General features: G+C 34.6%; 2 protein-coding genes across 5 annotated transcripts; both read right to left on the reverse strand.

Moving 5' to 3' along the window:
* Positions 1-5,526: 5,526 nt before the first annotated feature.
* Positions 5,527-10,203, reverse strand: LOC132643914 (uncharacterized). Its single transcript, XM_060360453.1, has 3 exons — positions 9,911-10,203; positions 6,277-6,399; positions 5,527-5,961 (listed from the first exon to the last, which is right to left on the reverse strand). The coding sequence occupies exons 1-3, from the start codon at positions 10,062-10,064 to the stop codon at positions 5,750-5,752; spliced, it is 489 nt and encodes a 162-aa protein (XP_060216436.1). The 5' UTR covers positions 10,065-10,203; the 3' UTR covers positions 5,527-5,749.
* A 3,580-nt stretch (positions 10,204-13,783) lies between these two features.
* LOC132643933 (uridine/cytidine kinase UKL1, chloroplastic) lies at positions 13,784-22,593 on the reverse strand. 4 transcript variants are annotated; one of them, XM_060360469.1, is made up of 14 exons: positions 22,123-22,585; positions 20,796-20,887; positions 19,921-19,990; positions 19,660-19,778; positions 19,090-19,186; positions 17,767-17,846; positions 17,301-17,495; positions 16,781-16,864; positions 16,620-16,680; positions 15,260-15,320; positions 14,879-14,972; positions 14,724-14,796; positions 14,263-14,345; positions 13,784-14,169 (listed from the first exon to the last, which is right to left on the reverse strand). In XM_060360469.1, exons 1-14 carry the CDS (start codon positions 22,301-22,303, stop codon positions 14,023-14,025), a joined length of 1,437 nt encoding a protein of 478 aa, XP_060216452.1. In that variant the 5' UTR covers positions 22,304-22,585; the 3' UTR covers positions 13,784-14,022. The 4 variants fall into 4 exon arrangements, with proteins under 4 accessions (XP_060216452.1, XP_060216465.1, XP_060216470.1 ...); XM_060360482.1 differs by lacking the exon at positions 22,123-22,585 and adding an exon at positions 21,843-21,995; XM_060360487.1 differs by lacking the exons at positions 20,796-20,887; positions 22,123-22,585 and adding an exon at positions 20,141-20,278.
* Between the last annotated feature and the right edge of the window lie 846 nt (positions 22,594-23,439).

The following is a 23,439-nucleotide window of genomic DNA, read 5'->3' on the forward strand; positions in this document are numbered from 1 at the left end:
TGCTGAATTCGTAACTGCGGATTACGACTTTAGGATCAATCAGTGTCAGATTTCATAGAAGGGTTGTCTCTACCTGGAATTTCTAAATTCGTTACTGCCAGTAACGTATTAGCCATAATATGTTACTGACAGTAACGAATTATATTTTAACGCAGTTAGCCTGTGGCTTTTTTATCCGTTGGAATTTTTGAATAAAATAATACCTAATACGTCACTCAGGAATACGTTTATGCTAGTTCTGTTAACTTTTAAAAAAACATATTATTTTGATGAATTGGCTTAAATAATAGCTTGCTTCGGCCAAAAATTCTTATGCCTCCAACTTGCACTTCTTGGAATATAACGATTGACCTTTTACAACTCCATGAACGTCCCTTGACAAATTTAATTTACACCAGGATTTGAAAAAGATAAAACAGAAATATTCTGCCATTTTTATTAATTTCCTTGTAAAATATATATACGTGATGAGAACGATAAAATACAACTTGTAATTCACGAAAAACAAGAATCTTTGATGATAAACTGGTTTCATCTGTCCCCTTTTGTTGATGAAGGGATGCTTGTTAATTTACTGATGCGTTAATTAAGTAATTGAATGACCAAATGTAACTGATTCATATGGATTAACATAAATCCAGCCAGACACTAGTAGAATTTTTCTTTTGTTTAATACACGACTGCACTTGTACCTATTAGGAAATTTCTGCAGAGAAAAATCCTACAAATACAGAAGGGTTGTCATCTTAATTGATGTAACAAGTGATTGTGAATTTAAAGGGATTCTGAATAGGAAGCATAAACGTCACCAAGTTTTAATCACTAATATTTTTTACTTTTAAAAAAGAAGATGAATTCAAATGTAAAAAATCAAAAGGGAGAAACGTACAAAAAATTGATTACCAAATATTCAAGAGGATATTCTAAAAAAGATATTCTGAGATACAGTAAGATAGAAAAAACAAGATATAGAGCCCGTTCGGCTTAGCTTATAAGTTGCTGAAAACAGTGTTTTAAAAGACGTTTTCTGGGGCGGGGCGTACCAAAAATGCCCCGGGGCGGGGCGTACCAAAAATGCCCCGGGGCGATGGGTCGGGGCGAAAGTCTCCAAAGGCGTACGCCCAGCAATTCGGGGCGTACGCCCGGGCGTTTGGGGCGAGGTTTTTTTTGTTGGGGCGTGTTGGGGCGTAAGCCCAGAAAACTTCTTCAAACTAAAACGAAATTTGTTAAATAAGTCCTTAATATAGTGCCCAAATTCTCAAAAGTCAACATGTAATTACTCAAATGTTTTAAAAAGGAACTGAAACATTAAATTTAAAAGTCAAGACCTTTTTTTATTGCTAGAATGCCTAATATATATTATTTTTCAATTATTTATCTTGTCTTCTACTATCTCAAAAAATTAACGAGCAGTCACTTGAACTTGTAAGTAGCGTATAATAGATTGTTCTAATTAGTTTTTTTGTGGGGGTGGAGCATATATATATATATATCACTTATTTATAGTTTTCTTTAATTTTTTACGCTATTTCACCTATTTAAAAATATTTATTGTAATTATATCATTCTATAAAATACTAAAAATTAAAACCCCATGGGGCTTACGCCCGTGCCTCGGGGCTTACGCCTCACTGAGGCAGACATAAAACGCCCCGCCTTACTCCCTCGCCTCTTAAAACACTGGCTGAAAACAGCTTTGGCTGACCAGCTTATAAGCCATTTTGTGCTTAAAATAAGCCAAAAAAAAAAAATTAGCCCGTTTAGTTTAGCTTAAAAAAAGCAGCTTATAAGCTGAAAACAGCTTATAAGCTTAAAAAAAAAAAAAATATGAGGTAGCCCAATCTCACAATCGCTTCAAACAAATAAGGAAGCTTCCCATTTTTTTTATTTTTTTATTTGGACCTATGGAAGCTTCCCAATCTTTATTTCCTTTGGACCTATGGGAGAATATAGGCTTAATACCTAGATGGACCCTTAAACTTGACATGTTTTGTAAGATAGGCATATAAACTTATAAGGTGACCAGATAGACACTTAAACTTACTCAAAGTGTATTTTTCAAGTTTTTCAGTTGTTTTGAAAACAAAAACTATATTTTTCAAACACTCACAATTTTCATGGCCAAACAAGCCCTAAATATATCATAATTTTTTTAAAAAAATGCAAAAATAAGGCAAACGCATATACATGAGACTATAAATGTGCACTTAAACCAATAAATACTCGCTAATTGCAATTTTGCAGCTTTCAATTAACTCAGATTTTTTTTTACACTTGAATAATTAAAAAACAATAACTTTAACCAATAAAAATCCTTAAAAAAAGAAATTTCAAATTAAGAAATTTCTAAGTTCAGTATTTCAAGTGTAAAAGAAATTTCAAATTAAGAAAACTGTAAAGCCGAGAAGAAAATCCTTAAAAAAAAGAAATTTCTTAATTTGAAATTTCTTTTTTTAAGGATTTTTATTGGTTAAAGTTATTGTTTTTTAATTATTCAAGTGTAAAAAAAAATCGAGTTAATTGAAAGCTGCAAAATTGCGATTAGCGAGTATTTATTGGTTTAAGTGCACATTTATAGTCTCATGTATATGCGTTTGCCTTATTTTTGCATTTTAAAAAAAATATTTTGTGATATATTTAGGGCTTGTTTGGCCATGAAAATTGTGAGTGTTTGAAAAATATAGTTTTTGTTTTCAAAACAACTGAAAAACTTGAAAAATACACTTTGAGTAAGTTTAAGTGTCTATCTGGTCACCTTATAAGTTTATATGCCTATCTTACAAAATATGTCAAATTTAAGGGTTTATCTGGGTATTAAGCCAAAGAATATATATCCTGTCTCAAGTGAAAAATAAAAAAGAAACCATTTCATGGTATCTTTCTTTCTCTACACATCTTTTAGTGGGCTGTCATTCAGGACACGGTCGGCTTGTCAATCAACTCGGATATTGTTAAATTATTCTTTTGATTTTGGATATATGGTCGACTGCTTTAAAGAAATGCTTTTCGTCGACTGCTTTAACGAAATGCTTTTCTTTGTTTCAATAAAGCCATGTAAGAGAATTTTGACCCTCATAATTAATTGCAAAATACAACAATCTGATACCAAACTATACATACAACTTTAGAATTCTCGAACTTCATGATTTTCACATATCCTTGAGCCATGCATGATGAGAAGATATTGGACTACAATTCAACTTGATTCTCTCCCTTTCACCCTTTTATTTAAGTAAGACAAAGGGCGTCCTTTCTTTTTTACTTATACGAAATGTAAGCTGTCTAGGCACAAAACCAAACAAGTCCAGATTAAATCAAACTTTTGCTCCTATTTTTTGATGTTCTGGCCTGATCATATGTAAGAACTAATAGACCTAGTGAATTAAATTAGTACCAAAAAACCCTCTTGGCGAATACTCAAGAAATCCACAAAAGAGAAAATTAAATCTAATTAGGCTAAAAAAAATCAAATATTTTTATCTATTTATCCTACTTATCACAAACATATGTTTTTTTTACAAATTATCACGCAAAAGAAATACCCCAGTTATATCAGAACTTACCTCTCAAAGTTTAATCAATCTGAATTTATCTCTTAATGTTTGTTTAGGTCAAATAAGTTAATTTAGTAGAAAAAAGGTTGGTATGACATTTTGGGACACAGGAGATTAAGGCAGCCAAAATGATCAACTTTGTCAAAAGGGAAGATGCTGCAACGTGTGTGGACAAAACTAATTTGGGCACCAGTCAAAGGATCATCTTGATTCAACAATGAATTTTTGGGCACCAGCCAAAGGATCATCTTAATTCAACAATGAATTTTCGGCACCAGGTGAAAATTTCCTTGACTTTCATACTTTGTAAGTTATATTATTTGGCGCAGTCATCTAAAATGTATGTGCAAGAACTACTCAATAATTAGAGTACTTAAATAAAAGTAAAATGTTTATATAATTAAGTAAAAGAATCAGCTAATGATGTGGAAACAGGAGAGGATTGATGTTAGAAAAAGAAAAAATAATAAGTTATGGATGGAAAGTGGCATAGTCCAGCTTTTGGTCTGAAGTGAGAAAATGAGTTGTATGTATCTTATTGAAATACTCTCTCTTTTATATTTTATTGCAAGAGAGAGATGGGCAAGGGAGGGCGCTCTTTGTGATTTCACGTGACATTATTCTAAATCTTTTATTCTAAGATTGGTTTTACCGTTTTGTCCAGCTTTACTGTATATGTCAGGTGGGAAGTAGAATTAGTCCAAACATCTTTTTGCACTAATGCCCTACTACATTTGTAAGCTTACATTGTTCTTTGTTTAGAAATAATGATATCTCAGTCTCTAATAACCCAAATTATAACAGTAAATCACAAAACTGTTTTTCTAAATGACAAACCATTTGATAGCGCGGCATGAGGGTAGAGAGAACTGCTTTTCCATGCTTAAATAAGGAGAAAAGAAGATCAACAAGAGATTCTTCATTATTTAATTATAAGGAAGATAGACCAAACATTAATTATGATAATCAACTTCCTTCAACATGCTAACAAGTAATCAATAGATGTTAAACATTCACAGACGTGTACTTACGTTGAAAAGGGACTTGTATTACCTATCCCAGCTAAAATAAACTTTATTGCGACTAAATACAAAAAATAAATAAAAACTAGAATTCATCAGATATGACTATTCGATCAAGACTGGCCCAACATGTTAAGGGAAATTTGTACATCTTATGATATTGAAAAATTAGATAATGCTTCTGGAGCTGTGTCCAGTGTCTGTATTTCTTTTCTTTTATTTTTTTGTTTCAGACATCTGATATTCCAAGTCAACGACTAATCCAGAATGATACCCAAGTAAAAACACTCTCTACCAAGAAGTTCTTTATCACTCAACATATGTATTTCATCACTAATTGCAGTTCTGTTCGTTAGAGTTATGTCACCGCATTTCAGTGTCACTTGTGAGTTGCCTTGGGCTGCAATGACACTTGAGACGGGCCTAAATTTATATGCTTCATAACTACACATATATTCTATACAATAGACTAGCATCATTAAAAATATGGTACTTTATACAGTACTTAATTTTGTAGCAAAATAGTCCGCCATGGATTGATCCAAAAGTGACGGTTGTCTCAGCTGGATTTGACTGATTTCTCTTCCTTGGATCTATTAGATTATGTTCAACAAGGCACAAGAAGAAGGGGCGAAGTCTCAACTACCAGACAACTACAATACAGGGGACACTCCACGAGTGGATTAGTTGAGTTACTAGACTAATACTCTAAACAAGACCAATACTATCAAAAAGGAAGCAGAAAAAAATCAAGTATTGGTGTATATTATAGTATAGACAACAAATATGCTTCATCATGATGCTGAAGCGTTAGCATCATCAATCTGCTTTTTAATCCGAGTGGAATAATCCACATGACTTTAATAAAAACCTCAAAGTAAACTTCATATTTCCTGTTTGCAATTGACATAAGCACTTTCCACATATATTCATTAGAAGGGAACCCCTCATGACCAAAATGTTTGCATTGCACTGAACTATTTCTATTACAGGGAAATCATTCAACTGTCATTTTGTTGCAGATTAAGATAATTTTCTAAACGAAGGGGGGAACCTGGTGATAATTCAATGAGGGTACATTACCCATAAATAGCAAAAACTAGAACCAGAAGGCTCAGAACCTCAAGATACTGTGAAGGCTTGACCAAGACTCAACCAAATAGCTCACAATGTCTATTTCTTTGTTTGAGTGATGAACTTCTTCAGGACAAAACAGTCTGGTGGGGTAATGTTTGTATAATAGTTTTGGATTTTATCTGTAACCTCGAATCCAAATTTCTTATAGAAATTGATGGCATCTTCATTAGTTGTGTGCACATGCAAATAAATCTCATTAACGTTCTGCTTGGCACAAAGATCGAGAACATGATTCAACAGCTTTGTGCCTGCACCAGAATAAGAAGATGAACTAAATGAGAAGCAGCTCAATTTTATTGAGATGTATGGAGAAAGATGCCACCTACTTGACACTGTTGCTATTCATTTTTGTCAAAGAAAGAGTTAAATAACTTATCAGAAGTTTCTGTTTTGTGTTTGAAATGGTGTAAATGCCTTTCAACCAATTTCAAAGATTAAAAGGACAATTTGAAGGTTGATGCCATAATACTAAGAAATTGAGCAGTCAAAGTGGAAAAGAACCATGGAAAGTTAAATGGTAACTTTAACTTTGAACAAGGAGAGCAGGATAAGAGAGCCCTTACCAGTACCTAACCCACGATATGGAGCCAAAACACCCAGAGTCATTATGTAAACACTAACAGTCCCACCCTCCTTCTTCTCAAGGCGACATGCAATTGCACCTACACAGATATCACTGTAATATGCTGCAGGCACAAAAAAAAATTAAACACGGTAAGTTCTGAAGAATATCCAAGATTCTAAAGGAAAAGCTTAGACCAGATAGAGATGCATTCCTTGAATTTATCTGGAAGGGCATACATTTGAAGGTACAAAAGATAAAAAATAGTTTTGTGAAATATCTAAAGAGAGAAAAGCTGAAAGCTTAGATCAGAAACAGAGAAATATACTGGAAGTATTCATTTTCTGGGATATTGTTGGAAAAAGTTTTCATTGGACATTCAAATTAAACACAGTTTTCTCTAACTTGGAAGAAATCCCGATACTAGTCTTCCCTTTACTTTGCTACACATCTCTCTATATTGGATTTATCAGAAAACTCTCTAAATGCAAGGTTTCAATTATTCCCCACTTCTACTGAAAATATGATTCAACTACAACTCTCTACTCAATAGTTTGTCCAAAAAAAAAGAGGCACCTAAATAGTAACGGAGGAGTATTTCTTCAAGCAGAAGCCAATTAAATGGTCTTCCATCTTTATATACATAAGAAACAAGCAAAAGAGGTGCATGGTGAATGTAGAACATTTAAGCAGAATATACATGCTATGATTTTCTAATATATACAGAGAGACACAAGAATTGTGGCCTTTCCCACTTCTGCCAGAAATGTGTCCTTTCCCACTTCTGCCAGTTATGAGCAAAGCCTTTCTCCTTAGGTGCAAAAGAAAATAAACGGTAAGGCACTTAAAGTTTCAGTAATGGGCATTCGTGAAAACACTAGTTGTTCTTCCAGAGGAATTTATAAAGGTCATGGATACCCAACTCTTCAATATTTAGGGTCAGACGATCAGCCTCTTTCTCATTAGATAAAACAATTTTTTGGTAAACCAATCGCAAGTCCGCATTAAAAGTCATGTGTGAACCCAAAATGGGGTTACACTGGCGAGACGTATTGAGCCACATAGTTGTTCCACATGAGTAGTGTAAGGGTTACCAAAAGGGTTTATTATAAAATGCCATGAGCTATTCCAACCATTGCCTTAACTTTTTTTGGATTAGATGCTCATGAGCTATGATTAGTTGGGTAGGATTTTCACACGCTAGTTGTCCGACATGAATAGTGTAATTCCAAAAGGGTTTAAAAATGTCAAGAACTACTTACCGGTTGCCTTTAGCTTTCAGGTTAAATGCTCATTCTTAAATGACATCTATAATACAAAAAACCGAAGGGAACTATTTCACTAAATATAAGAACAAATGATCGACGAAAAGCTAAAGTTATTTGTCGTTTACTCCAAGATGTTTAAATCACCTAATTTCCTAAACAATGGAAACAAAATCATTTGAAATGTTTTTATGAGAATCTAAACAGTCTAATTAATAGTAGAACGCTGAAGATAGAGTTGCGGATGTCATACTAAGTGGGGAAAAAAAAAAGGCATGCAGAAATTTTAGAGTAACACTTCAATTAGAGATGTGGAGATAAAGCCCTCAGAGATGGTGTGGAGATACAACCCTTAGAGATGCATATTCCCAGATATACTTGCCGTCAAAGTCAACCAGCTAAGTTTCTTTTACTCCTTTAAGGGAGAGGACCATTTCTATTCTATCTAAGTAGGACATATAGCACTAGGTCTCCTGTCTACATATAACTTTCAAGTAAATCAGAAAGTCCTCTGAGAAATCGCATCCCCAACAACTCAGAATTTAAAGACAAAAATTGATACCTGTCCAAGCAGGCGATTTCACATTATATATTCCTGTATTTCAAATTAATCTTTTTTATGGGTAAAGGGTAATGTATAAAAGAGCATCAAAACTGCTGGAAAGTATACAGATAAAAGCCTCAATACAAGTTCTGTAATGAACTCAAAAGCCAACCACGGCTTTTGTATCATTAGGTATTGCCATGTTGCACCAAAAAAACTATAGAGAAATGCATCTGTGCTTTAAAGTAATTACAGATTCCTTCTTGCTTTAAAAAACTCCCGAATATCTTTCCTTCCAAATATACCACCAGATTAATATCTTCTTTTGTAAAATATAAGCTTTTCTCATTGTTATACTTCACTTTGTAAACACAAGAAAAAGAGCACAGGTTGCACACTGCCTCATGAGCACTGGGCTAAGGAGCATTGAGATGATTGCCTTTCTAAAGAATATTGCAACAATATTGAAGTTGTATACTTCTTCAATAAATAGAGATTTATTCACATTGTAACAGTTGGCGATACACACAGAAAACAACTACAGCAGATTCCAACCCAAGACAATCAGTAAATAAGGGAAAAGAAGACCAGAATACCAACTACAAACTATAACAACCAAATATATCGAGCAACAGAAGAGAGTCCTAAAGAATGTCACTACAATTAAGCGGTTCATTTTCTCTTTAGAGAGTAATGTGTTTATTCAAGTGTACCAGAGTGTAAAACTACCACATACAGGTATGAAACCCCCTGTAACTACTTAAACTTAGCTCATCCAAGAAACAACCCCTTTGTAAAAGCCTCGATTTCCTTCCCTTTTCTTTTCTGGAGTCATTCTTGTGGCTAATACAACAAAAACAACATACCCAGTGAAATCCCACAAAGTGGGTTCTGGGGAGGGTAGTGTGCGCGGACCTTACCCCTACCTTGGGAGGTAGAGAGGTTGTTTCCAGTAGACCCTCGGCACAAGGACAAGCAGTTTAAAGCAGTATAAAAAACCATGGCAAAATATTATAAAAAGCATCTTGTGGCTAATAAACAAACCAAAATTAGCGCAGAATGGATATAAAGGATTCATATAGCCAAACCAGCTAGTTTGGGATTGAGGCGCAGCTTTTGTTGTATCCTTGTTGTGAGTTGTAGCACTGTGTAAGCATCATAGTTCCCTCTTATTAGTTTGGCATCTACCTATGATTTCTCTTGTCCCATAGCTACTATCCATTTGCTTTTATCAGTACATTCCTGTACTTGCTACACTGATAATAGACTAGAAACTGTTATAACTACTACTCCTCTTTCTTCATTAGACTCCCAAATGTTACAGTACTTGCACATCAAAACAAAAAGAGAGAGAGAGAGGCAAAGTCCCCTTTCTCCATTTCCAAATAAGCTTGTAGGAGGTAAAATAGGCCATGTTGCTCGAACTCTCCAAAAAGGTTGTAGTACCTGTGTCACGTCCTCCAAAAATGCATTACTTTTGGAGGATATGATACACACCTGTGGACATCTTTGAAGAGTACGAGCAACATGGAAAATAGCTGTGCCCGTTAACTCTACTCATTGTTGTCATTCATTTTTATAACCATGGTGCTCGGGTCAGCTCATTATCTAATTTAGTAATTTTATATAAAACTATTACTATTTGGAGAATAAAATAGTAGTTCTTTTTAAGAACAAAAAAATTCAAACATTTCTAACTTATGGGGAAAAAAAAAGATCCTTTTGTGACAAGGAGATCACTACATCACACAAGAAATTTATAACTACTATTATGCAAAATAAAAAGGACCCCATTAAAAAAAAAAAAAAAAAAAGGGAATACAAACCTAGCTTGGTGAAATCACCAGAGGCAATAGCATCAGTGTAATACTTATCGTTATAGCGTACAGGGAAAATAGCAGTGTTGATTTTCTTGAGTTGCATAATGTTCTTGTCCCTAACTCCATCCAACGAAATTACAACTTCACGTCCTGCCCCCATTTCTGCACCGATTGATAAAGTTTGATGTGTGTATTTGGAGGTTTATTAGGAGTTAGAAGAAAGGGAATTAGGTGAAGAAGAGAGTATAGTCAAATGGAATATTGGCTGCTACCTTTTGACAAATGGAACAAATGGAGCCCCACTTACCCACCACATTTCTATGGGCTACAACAACCTAACTCCTTTTGGAATAGCCCATCGACTGTTGTAGAATATTTAACGGATTTTCTATTTCGAGAAACTTTGACAAATAATTACTCTCTGTTCACTTTTACTTATTCAATATTTCAAAAATAATTTTTTACTTTTATTTATCATTTTTAACATATCAAGACAAGATAATTTCTTTCTTTCTATTTTACCCATAGCATTAAATACTCACTTCAAATCATTTTTCAAATCCAATAAAATATGCACTAATTAATATGGGTACATTGGTAAATTACACACTTCATTTATTATTTCTTAAGGGGTGTGCATAGTCAAAAGTGGACAAGTAAAAGTGGGAGGGAGTATGTTTTAGCGTGTAATTCAGCTACAATTTGGGTATTTACGAAACGTAGTTATAATTGTTGCATTAGGCGGAAGAGCTTGATCAGGCCCGATAGCAGCTATATCAGGTGGGTACCAACTATATCAGTTAAAATCGATCGAAAGAGTTGTATCACCGCATACACTTATGTGCGGGTCGGCTGGAGGGGTAATCAACTAAAGCAATTGCTTTAGCCCCCCCCCCCCCCCCCCCCCCACCCCCAAAAAAATGAAGGCCCCAAATTTTTTCATTTTATATATTCATTATATATTGTAAAAATTATGAATAAAAGAGATTATATTTTATACTTCTTTTTTTGAAATGTGATACAGGTTATTGAAATAAATAATTTCAATTTTATACTCTTTTCGTCCCTATTTATGTGACATTCTTTCCTTTTTAGTTAGCAAAACGAATGACAACTTTTCATATTTGATAAAATATAATTTTATAACGTTCTACCCATTTTGAGATGTTATAGCCACGAAATTTCTATGGCGTATTTTAGAGCAAAAAAATTTTAAAAAATCTTTCTTTTTCCCTTATACTTCGTGTCTAGTCAAACACATTCACATAAATTAGAGAGTGATAAACATTATGCAATATATAAAAGTGAACAAACTCGACTTTGAAAATTTTAAGAAGATGTAGTCTCTTCTAGAATTGATTATTTCTTATTAATAGTGGATTAAATCATTTTTTCACTTCAAAATAGACTTGAATTGTTTTAAATGTATGACATTATTTGACATCTACTCAATGATACAAAATTGAAATTATTAGATTATGAGTAGTTATAAAAATATTATTGTAACCATCTATATATGTTTCTTATACAAATATTTACTTAAATTTTAGTGAATAAAGCTACTAAATATTTCTAATAGTGGAAGCTAGCATGTGAATAATCAAAATAGGTACAAGATGGTTTGTATACCATCTTCACAAAAAAAAATAATTAGAATAAATATATATAAAATTTTATTAGGTAAATTTAAGGCCTCTTATAGAGGTTTGGCTTTAGGCCACGGATTTCGTTGAACCGCCTCTGCATGCGTGTACTATGTATTTGCTACAAAACCCAGAATGTAGCTATGTTTCTTAATTTTTGAAACTATAGCTATGTATCGTAGATACAGTCTAAATATTTGCCACGTCGCGTAATTTTTACTTTTTTTTTTTTTCATATCGTGGAATAGAATATTTATCCTTTATATAATTCCCTCCTTACAAAATTATACTGCATATAATTCCCTCCTTACAAATTATACTGCAGCAATGTATATTGCATACTTTGGGGTGTATAATTTACATTTTCATACACTTTAATGGTAAACTAACTAAAAAAAAAAAAGTTTGAATCACACGGTTGTAAATAATATCATCATGGTATACAATATTTGAATTGTATGTATATCAGAAAGACATACAACGTACATAATTGTTGGTTATTTTATAGTAGATATTTTTTTTCTCAGTGTGGAGTATAATAACTTTTTATTTTTAAATAGACTTTTCGCGCAATTTGTTTTGTTTTTTATGTTGTCAAGAAAATATGGATGTTACCACTAACCAAGTCGATCCTGAGTAAAATTTTATGGAAATTTGATGCAGAAAGTGTATCTGTATATTTGCTTATATGATGGTTGGTGGTGCCATATGACCAAAAACTGAAGTTCTATATATTTTTGTTAAGAATGAAATCTTGACGAATAGAAGATATTGAATACTGAAGTCCAAAAATTGTTAGTAATTTTAAAGAGTTAGGTGGAGTCTCAACAGTGTATACTACACTTCTAGAAGGAGCTCAATTAGTTAACTGATTATTATTTTTCTGTTTTAAGCACTATCAAGTACCTATTTTTAAAGTGATGTTGTTTAGGTACGAAGCGACGCTAGAGAGGTGAGTGAACCAAAGATTTTTTTAATTGCACCCACTTGGATCATTGCATTGGGCATCTGCTACCTCCCACCAGCATATGTAACCGGGGTAACTGTGCTACTAAAACTTAGACAGATGTGGAGATATCAAACACATTTTATAACACTAGCATTGCACAACATTTCTATTTGTTTGCTGGTGTTGTCTTTTGTTGCCTTCTCTTCTACACTTCTTTGTTAGGATTTTAATCCCAAATCCGACCTTTGTAAGCAGGTTCCCAGGAAAGATTGGAGGGTCACAGCTGGACCACTTAAATACCAACCTCCTTAGACAGAACCTACTTACGCCGTGATGTAAGCGAAGAATAAATAGCACACACAGATTTATAGTGGTTCACCCTCAATGTGAGAGCTACGTCCACGTTGCTGCTGCAGATCTTATTAAAGAAGAAATATTACAAGTGTTTACAACACTCAACCTCACAACCCCAATCCCAATTACACTCAAGAATTTTACCACAGAAAATTCTCTCAAAGACCTTCTCTTACTTAGGTCTTTCACTAAGAGTATTTCTCTTAGATTTTTTTCTCTCTTTGGGATGTGTTTAGCAAATGATCTTGATGATTTTACAAATGAACCATAAGCTACCTATTTATAGGAATGAATTTCCTATGATGAGGTAAGCGCTTACATCACGACTATCATGAGGTAAGCGCTTACATCACGACTAAGATGAGGTAAGCGCTTACATCACGACTAAGATGAGGTAAGCGCTTACATCACGACTATGTGAGACCCAACATTCTTTGGGGTCCGTAAGGGAAGGGAGGGGACTTTGAACTTTGACGCTCTAGTACAATCGTGCTTTGTATTTTGTGTAACCTGTATTAGAAGGAATTAAGCACGCATACAACATAAGCTATCCTCGTTTTATTTGCATTAAATTCACGTGTAATAGTCTGTTTGAGCAAAGCTTCTAAAAAATGCATATTTTGAAAATTGTTTTTTGTGAGTTCCTTTTCGGAATGCACTTTTGGAGAACATCAATTTGTGTTTGACTAATCAATTTAAAAAGCACTCCAATATTAGGCAGCAATTTATGTTTGGCTAAGGTTACAAAACTGTTTTAGGTTTCAGCTTTTGAAAAACAGCTTCAGCTACTACTCAACACTTATTCTTTTCCTAAAAGCTTTGGCCAAACACCACGGTATACAAACTTAGATGACAAATTCAAAGGCTAACAGATTCGAGAATGCAGAGCGTACTCACTCAACCAACAGATCAATGGAAATTACTGATTCACACTTAAAAAGAGATGCATGTCTCATTAGTAATATGTGCTTGAGTATAGCAAGCGGTCGTTTAGATTTTACATCGGCCAATAAGCATTAAGAATTTCCAGTATTGAGTGTTCTCTATACTTGTGCTGAAACAGTTGATAATAAACCAGAAGAAGACACAGATCATAGATCCCCATTTCGAGGGTGCTAAAGTTCCAATTCTGGAGTACATCAATCTTGAGACTCTTTGCACAATGCGTAGTATCAATCATCAGTGCCAAAGTAACGATCACCAAACTCTCCCAAACCTGGTGTGACACGGAACTCTTCATTTAACATCAGATCAATCTCCGACGTGACAATTTTTAAGGACGGGAATCGTTTGCAGACACAATGTATTCCCTCGGGTGCCTACAGGAAAAGATAGCAGAAGTCAATACATGGTGAAATGCCCTATGAAAAGCTTGCGTTATCACTTATCACAGATGTCTCAGAGATACTCACAGAGATGAGGTTTAGGAAAATAATGTGGGATTCTGGAACTCCTTTCTGTATGAGCAGTTCAATTGCCTGGTTAGCAGAATTACCTTCACAGGAAAATGTATATAGGATCAAATTCTATTTTTCATCTACAAGGGTAGCAAAGAAAAGGACATTTCATCCCCAGGTACCGGACCAGGTCAAAAAACTCAAGTAATTGCATTGCCACTATTATATTTTAGTCCCTGGTCCTGATCCACATGATTAACATCCTCTTTCCCTATTATTTTATCTTTCCAGCAATAAATAAAAGCAAGAGAAGAAGGATTTGCAAGTCCCCACGAAAACACCAGATATAAAGGACTGAGATCACCTACAAGAGAAAACAACTCTTCCTATTAGTAGGAGATTTGGTTTCGAAAAAGAAATGATCTTCGTAGGGGAAATTCCAAAAGCTAGATGTCATGGGTTCCAAAATACAGTACCTGTAGCAAGTACCGGATCCAAGAGCAGGACATGCCGCTCTGATATGTCTTTTGGAAGTTTTTCATATATAAGCTGCTCAGATGCAATTCAACGCCACATTATCCATGATATCATCAATGTGGAAGCGGAAAAGAAAAAGAACAAAACGGATCACCTGTTTCCCATTGTCACCATCACGGTGGATCAGAATTTTCCCAATTTTAATACCCTTGCAGCAAGCACGAAGTGCATTTTCCATACTTTCACCACTGCAAATAAACACAATTTTTATGCAAATTGATTGGTCCTGAGAATAAACTAGAGAAACCAATGCACAGCATCAAACTGCTTGACTGATGCATAAATACCAATAAACCACGAAACATGCCACCACATTTCTTTTCCAAATGCCCCAGTAGAATCGAGTAAAGTAAAACAAACATAGATACAGTTATATATCTGAATTCCATTACTTAAATCAGATATACCTGGTAACTCATAACCCAGTATATATCCAAAGGTGAAGAAACTTGTTAGCGCCTGATCTAATACTCACCTTCGAATAATTGATACCCCACACAACTTTTTGCAAAAATCAACACCAGTGTATACCGACCCTAAAATTGAATCAAGCCAAAAACATGAGCTTGGTTTCACATACAGCAGACATATGCAACAGAAAACTGATAACTAATAGAATCACTAATGAACGGCTAACAAGAAGTTTTCACCAAAGATTCAGAAAGTAAGGAGAAACGGAAATGATAAGTACGTTATGAACATCAAAGAGAACATTCAATAGAAGATTCAAGTAGCACACATAGGATAATATGAGAGAAGGCCATATAACCGATCCAATTTACTTGGAATTGAGGCGTAGTTGTTGTACATTTGTTATGAACATCAAATAACCTTAAAAAATCTAATAAATACAGGAGTAATCCCCAACTAGTTTGGGATTGAAGCTAAGTTGACCCAACTAGTTTGATTGATTGGTAGAATATAGGGGTGAGTGGAAAAGCTAAGATGATCTTGAGCACAGAACTCATTTATCCTCCAGATGGCTACAAGGTCTGGTGAATAGATGGTTCCTACAAATGGAAAAGTACTCAAAAATGGATAGGCACAGTTCCACATCAAATAGATAATGAAGCTGAATCATCAAGAGAGACCATGCAAACCAAAATAGCATAACTGAGGAAAAGGATAAAATGATATCACATTAGTTTCTCTTGCTGTATTCTGACTCAATCAGGAGGAAATATCTAGTGAAACACTTCTTTTGATGAATGGATCAAAATCATTTTTACTTCTTCCAAGAGATACTCTCTCTGTCATAATTTATGTGGCACACTTTCCTTTTTAGTTTGTCCCGAATATATCTAGAAACAATTTAATTTTAAAATTCTCATTTTACCTTCAGTGAGATGCCCCACTTTGTGGGATAACACTGGGTATGTTGCTATTGTTGTTGTTATACCCTTAGTGAGATGATTTATAGTCACACAAATCACAAATGTCTAATGCTTGTTTTAAAGCACAAGTTTCACCCGTCTCCCTTTCTTTCTTAAACTTTGTGCCAAATCAAACGGTGCCACATAAATTGGGACAGAGGGAGTAACATTTAATTTAAGCAGAATAGGGCTTTTTGGATGATTAAAAAAATCTACATCTAATCACTATAAAAGGTATTCAAATGCAAACTTGTGTAACATTTGGGCTCACACTTCATAAACCCCACAATTTATAACTAAATTATTATTAATTCCAAGTATATTTGAAAGTAAGTAGACAGGTTCATTGTTAATCCATGCTAAGAAGTAACGGTTTTGTCCGCAAGGTAATGATAGAGAAAACTGAAAGAGAGAACAAGTAGAAAAGACCTTCAGATTATATATAATGTCTTATGAGCATACCTGTTGGAGTGACTATCTGCTTCTCAGTGAAGGGCAAATGGCCAAGACCATGCTCCACAACCTGAAAAAAAGTTCATTAAATTTCCTTCTAAGTTCTCATTAGAGTGAATAAGCCTAGTAAATCATGGCATAACCAAAGTGCTTAGAAAATTGAGGCTTACCAGACGAATAAGACGATCAGAATAAAAAACAAAGTCATGCTTTGAAATTTCTTTATCTCGAATTAATGTATGCATACCTCTAATCTGCAATACAGACAAAAAAAGGTAATTGTCGATTAGTAGACAAACATACAGAAGACACCAAATTCACCAATAAATTAGACCTAATTGTCAGGCAAATACTTCATCTTTTTACTCGAGATACGTGAATGGTCGTCGTTAATGAAAATTGTTCTCTTCTTCCTTTCTTTCTTGACTTCTAGTCCATCCACATCCACTAACTTAGATATAAGCCCGGTAGTAAATTATGCTAATCATCGGAAACTAATGCACTTAATCTGAAAGCCTACAAGTACATTATGGTGCTTTTCACCAACCAATTTTGTTTTAGAGTTAGCTAATTCTAGTAACCTAAGCTAAGATGACGTTTTCAGTGCATATTTAGGTGCCTCGCCCAAATGATCTGCATATCAGCTAACAAATTGAAAGCATTGATCATCAAAAACAGTATTGTGCATACCTGAAAAGTTGACTGAATAACATACACATTCGGATATATCTTGCAAAGATCATGCTGACCAAGCTTTGTGCGAATATGTTGGACAATCAAATCAATAGCAACATGATTATCACCACCCCTAGGTATGATAACATCAGCATACTTCTTTGAAGGAAGAACAAAATCATCAAAAGCAGGTTTGACAAACTTCGCATACTGCATGATTGAGAGATAAACTGTAAGTCAATTTTAATACCCATGCATAAGATATTACCAAAAAAAAAAAAAGATAATATTTGAACTCAAAAACAAGGATAACAGTTAGCTTTTTCCCTTTCAAATTTAAATTACATCTGGTGCACAGGTGAAAAACTATGGCTTAGTAAAGAGAGAAAATAACCTCAGATTACTTTAAAGACCAATAGACCGTTGATCCCCAACAATGGACTGACGGCAGTATAACATATTTCAAGAAAGGAACGCTTGCCTGTTCAATTACTGAGTTTATGTCTCTACCCCTCTCCACTGTGTCGCGTCTTATTCTACGAGCAAGCCTCACATCAGCATCTAGTAGAAAGCAATTATAACCAGTAAAGTGCAATTCATGACTAGGAAAAAGGATTTCTAGCAATCTTAAGACAGGACTTTCAATAGGAGAAAAGCATCAAGATAGTTTCAATGGGTTAAAACTAAAGAATACTTAAACAGGCTCAAGTGTCTACAACTCTCCAAATGGAAATGCTCCCTTCGAGAGTTCTAGTAGAGCAAGAACTTCTAAGCTGAAGAAACTCTGGAAAGAAATGTTTACATGATCTTTGTAATCTACTTTAGTTCAATATGTAAATTAACTAACATGATACCAGTGAAGGACATTAAAGCAAATTACTACTAGCTTCCATTAAATTACTGAAGCAACTTTGATAACATGTAGGTTCGATTTATATCTTTTACTTCTTCTTTTTTAACAGTATATCTTTTACTTATTTATTACAGTACTACTTTTTTTGGTGTGTTAATGGTTTGACATGAACTGAATATCATCTAAATGTGATCTAAATATGTCCTGTTTTAGCTAAAGTTGACACAAAAACTTTGTTATGGATATTTTCCTGAGGTTGGATAAAAGATGGAGTTCAATGTAAGATACAGACATACAGTGAGATAGTATAGAGGTTTATTTCGGTCTAACCAAGCAAAGTGCTACCAAAAGTCAGCCTATTTTTGATAATTATTTCTGCAATCAATGCTTGAAAATGATGAAGTTAACCGTTGCGAAAATAATTTAGTCAGCTGTTCTTTACTAAAATCTAGAAGTCAGCCACAGGTAGAATATCTTGTGGGGAGTTAAAGAAGTGATCAATAAGTTGAGAAAATAAAATAGAAAAATTAAAAAATTAAAAAAAGTTAAGAAAATAAAAAGATAAGCCTGTCATATTGGATTGCATTGTCGGTAAAAGCATAAAACTTGAAATCTTTTTTGGATTAGCACATAAATGAAGCTTATAAGCTTGATGGAACATGCGGGCAAAGTAAAAAAGAATATGATGACAACAGCAACACGCAGGGGCGGATGGAGTAAAGGCTTAGGGTGTTCATTACAGTGTATATCTAGGGTAAATTTTCTATGTTTATGTACATATATTAACTTTTGAACACCATGAAGAAATGCAAAAGACTCGCTCAAGTGGTTCAGTTGTTTTTCCGAAAATCCTGGATCCGCCATTGGCAACACGGAGTAAATGATAAGTTGGAATGGAGATGCACATGCATTGCATCACGTAACATGCGCCAAAATTAATTAAAGTGGAACCTGTATCAACAAAAATCTTCATACTCATCAGATTGCGAACACGTGCGTCATGGAAAACAAGAATACCCTCCAAGATGATAACGTCAGATGCATTCACCTGGCAGAATTTACATGCTAGAGATTTGTTAACTTGCTAAAGAAAAGAATAAACAAACGCAAAAGAAACTTAACTAGCAAGCTATTTCTAAAAGACTTCTCTTCTTAATAGAAACAGAAGCACAATATCTTATAGACCCATGAGAAACAAAATTAACGGGTGAGCCATGCTAAATGGAAGAACTGTGCAGCAGATGCAAACTGATACAAATTGGGAAAATCTCATTACTCCTTTAGAGAATGTACCAATAAGGCAATAAGCTTAAAGGTCTTATTGATCCTTTGTATCAATAAGAACCGAGATCCAAGTAAAATCAGCAAACCCAGAAACATGTGAGTCGATAAACTCCAACCTGAAACAACTAAATGCTGTCCAATTACCTTAAATGAGGAGCATAGTGTGAACCTTCTCATGGAAAAAGAGAAAACGAGGGAGACAGAAAAACGCAACAGTAACAGGGTACAGATGCAAACCTGGCGGAAGCTATCTGAACATCTTTGATGGGTTCTAAAGTCATATATTGGAACTTGGACCGACAGCCCAGATTTTAACTTCTCAACGCACTCTAAGAGCTGCTCAGTGTCAAAAGCATCTGAAAGTAAATCATTATTATTGTGCAGTTAGAACTCATGCTCCTGCACATAATAGTGTTGGTTAACTGAAAGCTAAATCGCCTCATCCAAATTTCCAGATCTTCACCAGTTAAACAGTTACATCTGTGGACATTGCATTACCTGGGTGATCAAAATTATACTCATGGACACGTGTCATTTCTTCTGCCGTCAAGCCCCGGTAGAATGAATCCTGCAGTATCATCAAACTTCTGTCACTAAAAATAAATGTTTCGATCAAGGGAACTTCTCCATAAATATCCCATGATGAAGATGACGAACATGCATCCTTACTTTAATTCAAACAATCAGACATTAAGTTTATGTACACTAAAAGTGGTACCTATTTGAGGAAAAGCATATAGTTTTTATTAGGATTCATAGACATCGTAAAATCTAGTTTCACTTTATATACTCTATGGCGATGCTAGAGCATAGGAACAGCAGACTTGAGCTAACTAATAGTCAAGCCTATCAAGAAATAATGGCACAATGCCACCTTAAGAGGAATGTAATCTTTTTTCTTCTCTTTTATTTATTTATTATTTATTATTTATTACTTAGTTTCTCTTGTTACCTGTTGCTTTATTGGATGTGTTTATCTTGCCACTTTGCTGCCGGTTTTTTTTTTTTCCCCCTTTTAACTTGTTTTGGTTCGTTGTTCTGAGGGTTTATCAGAAACAACCCCTCTACCCCACAAAAGCAGGGTTAAGGTGTGCATACACCTTACCCTCCGCAGATCCACTTGTGAGATCACACTGGGTATGTTGTTTGTATTTATTGCTTGGTAAATCACAGCACAACCCTGGAACTCCAGTTTATAGGGGCCAGTGGTGGCTTTTCTAGCTTTTCCCAGGGTGACTTGAACCCCCAACCCTCCTAGTTGAGTTACTAAGGGGACTCCGCCTGGTGCAACCCTCTCCTATCCTTTAGAACGATATATATTTTGATGGCTTTAAAATTATAACCATATGTCAAAGACAATAACATGAAAAAACCTGATTGACCCCCACAACACGATGATCATGAAGTTGTTGGATGATCATGTCACACACCGTAGTCTTTCCTGATGCGGTACCTCCAGAAACCCCTGTTCAAAAAACCCCAGAAAATAATCGAACAAATATAAGGTCAAATCGATACAACAGAATCTCCATGAACAAACCGAAAAAAAAAAAAACAATTAAACCCTGAAGAGTGCAAAATTTGTAGGGAGGGGTTTAATTTGGATGTCATCCTCAAAATCCAATCCACCAACTACACCTGAACCCCAGCTGGATTATATGAATCCTCTATATCTATTCTCCTTTATTCTGGGCCATTTTAAGCCGTTAAATTGTACACTTAATTCTTGAACTAATTAGATAGACACAAAGTAAAAGTTGAAGAATCTTTTTAGAAACAACATTGCAATTAATTTGTTTTTACTATATACTAAACTAGCATTGATTTAGTCTTCATCTTCTGAATTAATGATTTTTCATAAATTTCTATTATAGTGTTGTGATAAACTAGTTTAGTATTGAGGTGTAGTTTGTTTAGAAACAACATCGAAATTGTCAGCAAGACAGTGAATCAATGAAATGAAACGGGTCTACATAGCGCCAAATGAAAATTAAATGATTCATATAACCCTCCAAAATTTCTTGTGCCTAAAATACCGCAAAATAAATACTGAAAGTTCATATAGTCAACCCCAAACTAGCCTAGAATTAAGACGTATTCGATTCACAACGAATTCTTAAACAAAATACAACAATTTTTAACCGTCCCTGCGTCCTAATTTATGTGATACTTTCGCTTTTCGAGAGTCAATTTGACTAAACTTTGAAGTTAAATTGAATTAGATTAACTCAATATTTTAACATTAATACTTATATATTTAAAAAGTACATGAAAAGTTCTATAAGTTGAAACTTTTTTCATATCAATTTGGCAAAAAAATACATCTCAAAATATGTTAGGTTAAAGTTCATGGAGTTTGAATCAAGCGAAAAGTACCACATAATTTTTTTTTTGATGAAATGGGAACCCGCAGCCTCTACCTTTCGGGGATAAATCCAGTTCTTGTGTAATAGCTCACAAACCACACAGGAGAGATAACCCGCCCTAGGCAAGTCCCGTGTGACGAGCTCGATTCAAAAGGCAAATCCCCTGCTGGCGGGATTTCGAACCTTAGACCTCCATTATGAAAGTCCATGCTCAACCAACTGAGCCACCTTGCGGGTGAAAAATATCACATAAACTGGGACAGGGACAGAGGGAATATGTATTTGATTCACAATAAACAAAATAGATAGTGAAAGTTGAATTAGAGGGAATTACCAATGACGAAAGGCTGTTTAGGGGTGTTATCAAGGGGAGTAGGTGTAGGAAAAGCACGTGGAGAAGATGATGATGATGATGCAGAAGTGAGAAGTCCATCAAATCGGAGACCAGAAAAGTGTGCAGAAGCAGCTTCCATCACGTAATCTATCGCAGTTGTTTCCTCCTGCACCGGCCCCATGCATATTTACTCTGCTTTTTATACTTGTCCTCTGCTTTCAAATTACGGAACAGTCGATGAAACGATTCCTCCTGCACCGGCCCCATACATATTTAAGTTAGAGAGGTGCAATCCCAATCCACTTCACCATATTCTTTAGTGCTAGTAAGAAAGATATCAAATGCTACTATATGTATTTTATTTTTCGAATTATACGATGATTGGAGCAAACGTTAATAGTTAAAATGAAAATAAAAAATAGAAAAGAATCGTGAGAATGTGTTAATTCATTCAGAATGACATTGGTTATACGAGATATAAATAAATTAGCCAACAAAACACAATTATTTTCCTTTTTTTGTCAGGAAAAGATCTCAGGTATGAGTTATCTTGATGTGTCCCCCCCCCCCCCCCCCCCCCCACACACACCTAGTTTTAGAATTTTGATAACGGAGGACTAGTTGATTTTAGATAGAATTTTTGTATAAACTGAAGATGAAAAATGTTATTTCAGCGTCGGCACCATAGCAAATACATGCAACTTTAACTGATTCACTAGCAATCACTGCTATATGCAATTGAATGTTCACTGCTATATGCAATTGAATGTAAGAAAGGCTTCTGTTCTTTTGCATAATGATTCATATTATTGGATTTTTAAGTTCCCATCTCAAAAACATTGTGTTGCATAAAAATTAGAGACTGATGAACTTCGTCAGCTGCGTTATTATCATGTCCTATCTTCCTCTTAAATGAATGGAGATGCATTATTTCATGTCACTGCTTGAATATCAATAACAAAGACAACTAAACAAGCAGATGGGCCAGATGACGTCAAGTGCAGCCAAGTATATCGATAAAGCGGAAAATTGACACCATTTTACAGTACGCTGTATCAACAGTAATATCATTGTAAGAAAGCAGGGAAAGATTCCTAATATGACACCACTTTACAGATAAAGAATGGCTCCAATTTCACTGATACAGCATCTTCTGTTATTGACACCATTTTACAGTATGTTGTATCAAAAGTAAAATCGTTGTAAGAAAGCAGGGAAAGATTCCTAGTATTGACACCACTTTACAGATAAAGAATGGCTCCAATTTCACTGATACAGCATCTTCTGTTATTGACACCATTTTACAGTGTGCTGTAT

Source organism: Lycium barbarum, chromosome 1 (genome assembly GCF_019175385.1).
Source record: "Lycium barbarum isolate Lr01 chromosome 1, ASM1917538v2, whole genome shotgun sequence".
NCBI classification, from domain to species: Eukaryota; Viridiplantae; Streptophyta; class Magnoliopsida; order Solanales; family Solanaceae; genus Lycium; species Lycium barbarum.